This window comes from Dromaius novaehollandiae, chromosome 8 (genome assembly GCF_036370855.1).
Source record: "Dromaius novaehollandiae isolate bDroNov1 chromosome 8, bDroNov1.hap1, whole genome shotgun sequence".
NCBI lineage: Eukaryota > Metazoa > Chordata > Aves > Casuariiformes > Dromaiidae > Dromaius > Dromaius novaehollandiae.
This window is the reverse complement of record NC_088105.1, coordinates 7,916,612-7,927,904: the sequence shown is the minus strand read 5'-3', so window position 1 is coordinate 7,927,904 and position 11,293 is coordinate 7,916,612. Positions and strand designations below refer to the sequence as shown.

The 11,293-nt window shown below is 45.6% G+C and overlaps 1 protein-coding gene across 6 annotated transcripts in view; it reads left to right on the top strand.

Moving 5' to 3' along the window:
• The first annotated feature begins 3,220 nt into the window (after positions 1 to 3,220).
• Positions 3,221 to 11,293, top strand: part of RNF2 (ring finger protein 2) — a 28,123-nt gene continuing 20,050 nt past the window's right edge. The window contains exon 1 of one of the 6 annotated variants that reach the window (XM_064515566.1): positions 3,221 to 3,344. Coding sequence is in view for 1 of the 6 variants with exons in the window: in XM_064515565.1 (XP_064371635.1) it covers positions 9,955 to 10,003 (49 nt within the window). In the remaining 5 variants the exon portion in view is untranslated. Of the gene's footprint in view, positions 3,345 to 3,536; positions 3,662 to 4,290; positions 4,581 to 9,939; positions 10,004 to 11,293 lie in introns of those variants that run through there. The other 5 variants (XM_064515567.1, XM_064515568.1, XM_026101086.2 and 2 more) reach the window with 5 other exon arrangements.

Below are 11,293 nucleotides of genomic sequence, written 5' to 3'. Positions count from 1 at the left end.
CATAGGAGAAAGGACAGAGTATTTTAGTAATGCTAGGGCAGACAAGTCACAGCCTACCTGGGACCCCAGGAATTACCTTACCTCGTCTTTACAATCCACTACCAGTTTATTTTTCCCTGTCATTTATACACTCATCTTCCTTTAGTATAATGTACCACAGCACAGTAGCACACCAGCAGGAACATTTCCTAGTTTCTCCAAACTTTTCTTATTTACAATTCTCTACCTCCAGACTTGTAAAATGGGAGTACTTTATTTGCCTTGTCTTACCTCTTTATGCTGGTTTCTAAAAGGCAATGGATGGGTGGCCTTCAATCGCTTTAATGGGTAATAAATATTTTACCTAGAAGGAGGACATGGAAACAGCATGTCTCAGTTGACTGGAGTAATTTACTGTTATTTTGCAGCTGCAAGGGAAGAAGAAACGTTTCCATTACACTATGAACTGTGGAAGCCACAAGCTAATGAAAGCTATTCCAGCTATCATGCTGCACCTTGTTTTCTACCTACTACAGAGAGAGCTGCAGAGAGCAAAAATGCTCACAAACTCAGAGGTTTGAAATACAATATTTTCCACATCCCAGACTTTTGTGCCCACGCTGTGAGCGTAAAATCATAGAATGATGGAAAAATTCAGATTGGAAGGGACCTCAGGAGGTCTCTTGTCCAACTTCCTGGTCAAAGCCACAGTTAGAGCAGGTCATTCAGAGCTGGACCCAGTTGGGCCTTGAAAACCTCCAAGGATGGAGACAGCACAATCTCTCTGAGCAGCCTCTTCCACTGCTCGACTGTCCTCAAGGGTAAAAAGTTTTTCTCTTTATCCAGCCTGAATCTTTCTTGGTTCAGTCCATGTCCACTGTCTCTCACCTTCCCCCATGCAGTACTGTGAAGACCCTGGCTCCATAACCTCAGCAGTCTCCCCAGGCTTGCAGCCACGGGTCCTCAAAGCCTTCCCCGCCCCAGGCTGAACACCACTGGCACAACTGTTGCTGAGGATACTGAAAACAAAACAACCTTCACAGAGCCATACAATTCCTGCAATACTGTCACTTCAATATCTGGTTTTCCTTCAGCGTTATGGAAGCATTCACCCAAACCACTTGGATTAAACGTGTGTCTAATGCCTAAGTTCTAAATTGTATTTTCCACAGACAATTGATGGGAGACCATTACACGGAATTGTTCCCTGAGAACATGAATCTTCCCTCACTGGACAATCCATTTCTAATGCAACTAGCATAGCAGTTTTTAATCGTTTATTTGTTAATTTACATGCTACTGCATACTTTTGCATTTTACCAGATGCTTGGTAAACTCACCTTGCCCTCCATCTTCCTTTGGAGACCTGCCTTCCTCAGAATGGTGTGCTTTCATTTTGCAAAACTTAATTTATTTTTACAACATTCGGTGACCTAACATTCGTTTTGCTTTTTGCTATTCATCTTTCCTCTTGAAAGAAATCAAATAATTTTACTGACAGTTGCACATCAACATAAGAACTACTTCACTCACCACAGTATTGCAGATACTCAGAGAGTAAAACACTTCACCAAAGGACACTTTCTGGAATAGTAATAGCTTGACCGGAGAAGTCTTCCCTTCTCCGTCACTGCCAAACTGCTGAAACATCAGGAAAACTTCAATCATTAGTTCTGACTAGTTCCACTCTAAATAGAGTAACTTCTCAGAATTTTGTTTTCATCTTTTCTGCACACTCTTCCAACTTTATTGTTTAAACAACTCACCATAATTCACTTGTTTTTGAAATTATTTAAATTTTGAAGACAAAAGGGCTTTAAAAGGCAAACGAACAACCAACCACGACAGCAGAAACTGTTCTGACACCTGCCTCACGTGCCTGCGGCACTTGCATTGTGTCCTGGGTCGTACGTAAGCCGCTTTGGGAAAACGCTGGCGTACAGAAGAAACCCGCGTAGCGGTGCACCAGCAGAACTTCCACAAGTCTAACCGTGCGCAAAGGGCTCACGTTTTAATTCGCTAAATCTGAATGAGGGATAATCACCCTCGTTACGTGACTTTTATGATGCCTCCCTTCACCTTCTCTCTTGACTGCGAGCTTTGATTGTAAGATATGCTTATTATTCGAGTTGAGTGTTATACAATAACAATACCTTTCAAAAAAGAAACAAGCCAACAAACCAGGAACAAGAGATGACTGTTAAACCCTATCCCCAGTCGTACTTTACTCCCTCTAAGATTTAGCTGAGCCATTTGACTGCACTTGGAAAACAGAAATGTTATTGCTGACTACCCCATCAGGCACTTGTGAGGATTTAATTATATAGGCTGTTTTGTAAGTCCCAAGGTGTGTGCGCGCAATGAAAGATACTACATAAAAGTAGTTACTGAGAACCACTAGTAGTAACCTGGTACGTGCTGGATTATTACTGGTTTTTTTTTAATAAATGAAGCTTTGCAAAGAAGATGTCCTAAATGGGAATATTAACCGATAAAGTCCTATGATGAGATTATTAATTATAGCACTCTGAGAAAACTTAAAATGCTTGAAATATTCCATGTTAAGTAATCTTATATGATCTGCAACACCATTAAAGACTAAAGTATTAATTCAAATTTACATTTCACATGATGCTCTTTATCGCAATTTTTTATTTACGCCGGATTCAACTGCACCGTGCACCGCTTTGCTTTTACCATAAAACAGGTAATGCCAGCACCAGTAAGGACACCACAGAAGACCCCAAGCTCATAAGAACTGAGGTCTTCATGCAACAAAGCTTAAAACGCAAACGCAGAGAGAGACCCGCGCATTTCGCGCTGTTCCCACAAAGCAGATCTGGGACGCTCAGAAACATTCGAAGTGCGCTTTCGTATTTTAAAACAAATCCAAGCACACGGAGTTTTGCTTCAGCTTTTGACCTTTAAGGCTATTAAAGCTGCACCATGCCTTTGTTTTATTTCTGAGGTTAAGCCGCGGCTGACTCCCGCCTGGAGCCTGGCTTTGCCTCGCTGACGCCTCGCGCTCCCTTCCCCACGAAGGCCAAGAGCCAAACCTGCCCAGCGCCGGGAGCCGGGAGCCGGGAGCCGGGAGCGCACCTCACCGCACCCGGGCAGGGGAGCGCCGCCACCGCAACGCGGCGCAGCACAAGGCGGCGGTTCCGGCCGCCGGGGCGCCGCGTCCCGCACCCCACCGAGGCGAGGCCCCCGCGGCCCGGCCCCCCCCCCCCCGCCCCAGGCCGCCAGGCGACCCCCGCGGCGGCTGGTGCCGCTCCAGGCCTGCGGCGTCGCCTGGGGCCGGGGCTCAGGCCCCGCGCGGGGCGGAGCGGGGCAGGGCCGCGGCGGCGAGGAGAGCCAGGGCTGCGGTAAGGCGGGGAGGGCGGCCGTGACCGTGACCGTGACCGCCCCCGCGGCGGAGGGACGAGCGGCCCCGCAGGCCGCCGCGGGGGAGGAGAGGGGGGGCGCGGCGCGGCGCGGCTCGGTCTCGCAGCCCCCTCGGCGCTCCCCCGGCCCAGCCCCGGCCATGAATATGTAACTCCCCTCTATTTCCCGAGCTCCATTGCGGAGGCTGCCGCTCGCCATATTGTGCTGCTGGGGCTGCGGCTCCTCCGGCGGCGAGAGAGGGCGAAGGGAGGCGGCGGCGGCGGCGGCGGCGGGCAGGCACCGAGGGGTGCGGCGGGCGGTGAGCGCGGGGCCGCGGCCGTGGGGGGCGGCGGCGGCGGCGGCGGCGGCTGCCGCCGGGTCTCTTCCCCCTAGTGGGGCTGGGCGGGCGCGGAGCCGCCGGCTGCGGCGGGGGGTCCCCGAGGGGCTGCGCGCTCCCTGAGGGGAGCGGGGGGGGGGTCCCGCTGCGGCTGCGCCAGGCTCCGGGCGTTTGTCCCGGGGGGCTCCGCGCCGTCTTTCCCTTGGGAAAGGGGGCGGGGGGCTCCGCCGCGCCGCTGACAGCGCTGCCCCCCGCCGCGGCTGGCAGCGGGGGCGTGAGGCGCGGCGGGACCCCCCTTCCTCTGCCGCCGCCGCCGCGCTGCGCCCCGCGGCGCGTACGCGGCAGTTGTGCGGCGCTCGCCGGCCCCGCGGAGCCCTGCCCGCCCCGCCGCGGGGGGGGGGGGGAGCGGTGCGTGGCCGCGGAGGTGCGGGGCAGCGGCGCACAAAGAGCCGGGGGGCGGCGGAGCGCGGCGCCGGACCCCAACGGCCGCCCGCCACAACGGCCGCGCGCGCGGTAACGGCCGCCCGCCGGGCGCGGGGGGAAGGGAGCCGTTGCCATCGCCGTGAACCGTCCCCGGGGCCGGTGCCACGCTCGGCGTGAATTCCCGCTCCCTCCCGGCCTTTTGTTCCCCTTCGGCCGCCCCGGCTGTGGAGGTGCCGTCGTTCCCCGGGGGCCGCAGCCGCTCGTGTGCCCCGCTCGCCCTCGCCGCGTCCCGTCGGGACCTCGCGGCTGGCTCCGCCGGCCTCGACCCCGGAGCTGGCCCTCGGAAGCCCGTTGCCTCCCTTGGCCTGGCCCGCAGCGCAGCGTGTCCGTGAGGCGGGCGCTCCGAGCGGTGTTTTTCTCCGTGGGGCTTTCAGTAAGCTTGCTGCTGGTTTTCCTGACTGTCTTCTGGGGGAAATAGGTGGGTCAGATGCCTAATTCTGCAGAAATCCAGGGGGTAACTAGCGGAGCAAAGCGATTTCCAGTATGATAAGTCATAATCCAGTGCTGTTTGGAAGTGGTTGTGATTCCGTCTGTGCAATAACTGCATTGCGCGCAGGCTTTTAAGGATTAAAGGAAATCTCTGGCATTTGAAAAAAAAACGTGAGTGGTGCACAGCTAAAATCATTTTTGCTTGGGGAAAATTCTTTAATCAAATCTGTCACTCATTCTGTGACAACGGCTTGATTTGTCATAGGAGTTCCCTGTAGAAGTACTCTCATTTGCATTCCTCTGTGTTTTCATTAACAACTTTTGCAGTGAGATAATTTGACGTTTTTGTGCATCACGTCAAGCTCAGAGACTGTGTTCGACAACTCAGCTAAGAGGTTCTTCCTTTGAAAGCAACGTAAATCAATAAGCAGTATCTTGTAACGTTAAAAGATACACTTATTTGAAGGATTAGCTCTGTGAACGGTGGGGAGATGGGGGGAAACGCTCAACTACTTGATCTGTATTTGCACTGGACAGACGTTAGCACGATGCAGACTGTCGGGTAGGAAGCTTTTTGGCTGGACCTGGCTGTGCTACGGCAAACTTAAGTGATGATGTTTAAGTAAGTTTAGAGCTTCTGTGGAGCTTTTTGGCTGGTGAATTAGGTTACCTGTAGTGTTTAGTAAATGTTTCATTATTTTCTGCAGTCAGCTTCGTAATAATAATGGCACATGAATTTTGCATTTCAGGAGGGTTTTTTACTTCTTGGGTGGCTAAAATTTGGACCTTTGGCATCATAGCTTTAAAATACCAGCCTTGCTGCAATTGCCAAGAAAAGCACTCCCCGTCGTGTCTTAAAGTATAGCGCAAGCTTCAGTGGAATAAATTGTATGCTTCTGCCTTTATCAATGGCACTTTGTGTCTTAAGAATGATGCACTGAAACACGTTGAGCAGAAAGACTTGCTTGGGCATCTTGTGTGATCGGAGCAGGACCCTGAAATTTTCAGGGCTCAAGACATCACTCCTACACGTGAAAAAGATGTTGGGATACCTGAATTACTTCAGCTTCCTTTAAACATTTTTCTTTCCCTTGCCTAGAAAAAAATCGCAGTGGAAAAAGACAAAGGCATGGAGAAAAGGGAGCCTCAAAAATGGGAGATAAGTCTGCAACTGCTCAGGGGTGTTTTTCTTAAAAGCAGCCCTGGCTCTGGTCTTAATGAAGCACCAATACCCAGAACATTTGTGAAAGAAGTATCAGAGTGAAAGGTTTCTTTTCACCTTTTTTACTTAATTTGAATCTTCCTTCCTGCTTTATCTATTTTTGACTCAATGAATAGCAGTTTGATATTGATGCAAATAGAGAGGAAAGATTAGGCTCAACAGCATCCCTTCTCCAAACTTGGTTTTGATCGTGGGTGAAAATCGGTGACCTCTGAAACTGACCGTAAATTCCTAATTTTCTGAGGAATGAACGGAGTTCAGTATTATGGAGCTGCTTAGACTTGTTGCAGTGGAGAAATATTTGAGGAATTATCCCTGCCTGCCTCCCCCCGCCACTTCTGGGTTGTGGAGCTCTCTTGTTGAACAGCTGGGAGTTAGCAGTACTATTCTGCATAATTAAAAACCTAATCCGTTCTTTAGTGTTCACCTCTCTGGGATAAAATTAAATTATTTTGGATGATTACTGGGTTTAAACTTTTGCTAGTTGAGTACTATTTATAAAATGTACAGTTTTATTTAAGAGAGTCCTTAAAACACAAATTATTGTTAGCTATCAGCCAGCTTTAGACCAAAGCTGTTAGCCTGCCAAATTTAACAGTTTTGTTTCTACATACTTATTGTAGATATTAACTCAGTCACAGATAAGATTGCTTCAGTCTTTCGTCTTTCAAATGGTGTGGGGGAGTTATTTTTCTGTTTATTAATAACCAAGTAGAGGTTATTTTCTATATCTTTTATTCTCACCAAGAAGACTGTATCACTGCTGCGTGTGGCCAGCCTCGCTATGGCAATTGATAAGTGGCCGAGGCATTTTTATTGCTAATGTGTCTCTGTGATGATGGAAACATTGAAAAACAAGCATGTTTCATGATCTGATATTCTCAGAATTGCTCCCCCAATATAAACTCATTAGAATAATACCACTTATGTTGATCAGCGTGACTGATAGTAGGTATGTTGTATGCTGAAGAGAAAGGTGGCGAAGCGGCTACGTTGCTGTGATCTCAGCAGCTCGGGGAAGGCAGCACACCCGTTCTACAGAATTGAGCCAAATACACTGTAAGGTGCTACTTAAATTATTGGGAGAAGCTTCTTAGATCCTCTAACGCTTTGTCAAAGCAACCTGGCAATCCAAGAAGCCGATGAGCAGGTTTTGGGGTTTTCTGCTGGCAAAATTGCAAAAATGCCCTCATCCCCAGCTCGCTGTCGGGCCAGAGGTGGCCCGTTGGTTTCCCAGCGGAAGCAGACCTGTGCTGACTCCTAAAGCATTGCAGTTCGGAGACTGGTGTGGTATTTGAAATGTGACTTCAGGGCATTTGTACACCAGCTCGGCAGCTCGACGGTGGGATGACCATGCTCGGCTGGGACCACCGCTGCAGCTCCGTGGGAGGGAGCATGAGTTAGAGCCCTTAAGTGCATTGTGCCAAATTCAGCGTGGAAGGATTGTATCAGTTCTGTAGCTCCTGTTTATTAACTTTCTTTTAAAGTTATCATCGTGTGTGCAGTTTAATAGAGTTCAGGTTTTGATGTTGACAGTAGCTAACAACTAGATGTTTTTCAGGAAGGTGGCTGGAAGCTTTGACTACGCTTACCTCTGTCAGGAGTGATTTTATCTGTGTGGGCACAGTGGGGTACTACACCTGCAAAGCCCTGAAGGTGAACCTGAATTAGTGTGTTGCTTTATCACCCCCAAAAGTGTGCTGAGCTGTGGGGTCAAAACCAGCTGAGATCTTTTTTGTGTTGTAACTGTAGCACAGTCATCAGTTAAGGACTGCATTTCTCCATGTTCCCCATTGTAAAAACTGAAAGTGGAAGACTAGTTTTCTAGAGACCTAGCCATTGGTAACTGGCTTTGCGCCTGTGGAAACGGAGGAGGTCATTTGCATTGTGGTGTAAATACATTCATAAGATTTGTGTTAAACTCAGCAGCAACTATAAAGTTAACAACAGGGGTACTGAAATCATCAAACTTAATCTTTATTGAACTGAGCGGTCAATTCTCACTTTCTGCAACTGTTATTTCAGGGAGACAGTAAGAAGCTGATGAGCCTCAAAAATGTGCCAGCAATGCTGCGAGGCTTAGAAAGTGCTGTGAAAATGAAAGGACTGCTCCTGAAGCAGTTCTGCACCAAGGGGTATATTCCACAACAGCAGGATACAGGATGTTTGGGTACCTGCATGTAATAGTGGTCTTTCACTGCAGACTGTGAGGTCCATTGTACTATAAACTCATTACCAATATAATAAACATGGACCCTTATTGTTGCTTCAGTGTAAAAGCAATAAAATGCTTTTATGGCAAAGATTCACTCTATCCATAATCTTGCCTTTTTAGCTCACGCTTCTTTATTTGACAAAGCTAGATGATGCATTTAAAAAGGAAAAGAAGCAAGTCTGAATAACAGTATCCTAAGGTAAGATATGCCTGTTTGTATGCATTTAGTCTCTATGACAGATTCGACTTTTCCAGAACCTGAAGGTTTGCTTCCCAAAACATTGTGTGCTTCCCAAAAGTTTTTAATCTTTTATCCTTCCTGTTATGATCTGATACAGCACTGAAATGAATTTTAGGCAGGGAAAGATTCACTTTGCCTCTCTCCTTCACAACTGGTAATTAGTTCTGAAGCCTAAGGTTAATTTATCTCTAAGAACTTAAGCCATTCATTTTTGAGACTTGGATGGGCAGTCTTATGCATGATAAAGGTAGCATAGCATGCTTCTTAATATGACAAACTTTGCACAAAATTTAGCAAATAATAGAGAAAATGGCAATTCTACTTACTCCCCCACTAAGCTCTGCTTCATACTGCTACTTTATAGGGCCAAATTATGCTTTGTTCATAGCTGTTTCTCTATTCGTGTCAGTTGTTGGCAAAGGTCTTTGGCGTATTTGATGTCTTTGAGGTCAAGTGCTTGTTTGCTTTAATTGTCCACATCAGCACTGAAAATGCACTGTTCCTGTAACAGTTTTCTTTTCACTCCTGATAAGGCTTTAATGTGATACGATATTTCAGCATTCGCTTTAGGCGTGATGTAGATTGTGTGTAAAGGCTACCAGTTTGTTTTGGCTTTAGTGATTAAATAATCCTACTACCTGTTGTGTTAGAACAGCAGGCAATGTTTTTGTACCAAAAACTGGAAAGCTTTTTACTTAACCTCTCCAAGATAAAAAAAGACCTAAGTTTTTTAAATTTAGAAATAGCCTGGTTTTGAAATGTGATGAATTTGAGTATTTGTAGGTATGGTAGCTAGAGGAAAATTGGTGTCTCTGTCAATTCTGGACTATCTGGAGGCGACTAATGTAATATAGAGAGAGTTCTCTGTAAATGGTGTGGTAATTTTATGTACTGCAGCTTTTGGAGCTCAGGAGCTATTTAGGAGGGTATAAAACAGAACTGTAAATAATAAGTTGTAACACTAAGGATTTAGGCTACAGAAAATGATGGAGTGATCCAGAAGGCAGCATGAAATGGCCACGATTCCCTTACCAGGGAACACAAAACTCATTAGAACAAACAGGAATTTGAGTGTCAGCTGTGTAAGAGCAATGTACATGTACATACAGCATTTATACTTCTATAAATATACAGCAAAGCATTGACTTAAAATCACATCATTTAAAAGCATGCTTCTGTCGTGTCCAAAAGTACGTGACTGTTCATAAGGCTATAATAAAACAGCCTTGAGAATGACCAAACATTTTAATGTTACTTTTTTTTTTTTTTTTAATGCTCTTGATATTTAAGATGAGAGGGTTGTCGCTCTTTTTTTGGTCACTTTTAGTGGTATTAATAGCTGTATCTTTAGATTCACTGAGTTATTCCGTAGGTGTAAATGTGTAGAGCAGATGGTTTGTATGAGGTCACGGTGGTGAAGCAGAAATATTTCCTAGGGCCAGGGTGAGCAGCTTGACAGCCAGATTGGAAATGCCGTTACCCTCTGTGGATCAATTCATTTCACTGCCAGTAAATTGTGAATGGCAATTAGCTGGACGAGTCCAGCTCTGAAGGCACCAGGCAAAATGCTTTCTTCCTTAGGAGAATAAATGCACTGAAGAAGCTGAAAGACCATGTGCTAGCAAGCTGTTTTTTTTTTTTTTTTTTTTCCAGAAATACCAGTATTTTCTTTCCCCCTCTGTCGGATGTCATCTGGAGGCCAGCCTACGGCAGGTTTCATAACGATAGTAGCAGGTGGTGGTAGTGGGTTTGCAAGGAGGGATTTTTTTGTGTTGAAGAGAAATGCTTTTCAAGCTTATGGGGTAGGTTGTGGGAAGACTGGGGTTTTGGACTCGTTATCAGAAAAACTAAGAATTCAGAACTCGTGTGATTAAGAGGGATGATCATACTGGTAAAACTTCTTTTCTGTAATGTTACTTACCGTCAATATTGTTAAACTGCTCTGGTGCCTTGGGATTCTTCAGTTTTATTGGCTTTTGGGGGCATTTTTGAGTCTGAAGTGGACTGTACAGCTTTTGGTTTTGTCTTTCTCCTGGGGGATGGTGTTACAGGGCAGACATGAGGTTGTTTCTCTTTACCAACTGTACTTTATCCACTGCTGAACTTTGGATTTTTTCGGTTTAACCATCTAATAATGTAGAGCTTTATAATGCTTGTTTTGGGAATAAATGCAACTTCTCTAATCTATATGTACTCCCAGTCTCGAGTATCAAAAAATAATTTTCCTGTAGCTTAATCTCTTCTGGATGAAAAACTTTGTTACCAGAAGTAATGAGATGAAAGGAAAAAATATTACTCTTTCTAGGGTAATCTTTACAAATGGTTTCAATAAGCCTCGAATTTTGAGAAATCCAGACTCAATTTTTAAGTGGCAAATGGGAGAATCTGAAGGAATGTCTTAAGATCATGTGTTTTCAAGCAAACTGTAGAAATGTATACTTGTAAGTTCTTAGAAAATGAAATCTGATGATGAAATACTACAAACTTAAGGGGAATACGCTGTTTTTCATAGAGAACAGGCTACATTTGTGTTTTAAATGTAGGACTTAGCACAACCTTGAGCGTGAGGAGCCTCACACTTGTGTATATTGATTGATTATAAAATGTTACTTCTTCATTGTGCCATTCAGTATCTAACATTCAGTGGGAGTTGGATGTACCCCAAAATTCATGTTTTATTTTAAAGTTACTTTTATTATACATAAACTGTTTTCTCAGCTGTGCTGGGATGTCATTGAGATAGTTAAAACTTTTGAATGTTAGTTTCTTTATTTACTTCTGTAAATAAAGTAGGAAAATAGAATGGCAAGGAACCAGATGCAAATCTTGTTAAAATGGGGTTGTCAAGACAGTTATCACGTTTTGCCTATTTATTTCTCAGTGTGCATCACACTATCCTTCAAGTGTAATGGAAATCGGAAGGATTTAAAACAATAAAAGAATAGACCTGTTTTAACTTGTTTCGTCACAGTAAACATGCACTATAGCAGGTACCACACTCAGATTGCATGCATTAGCATTATT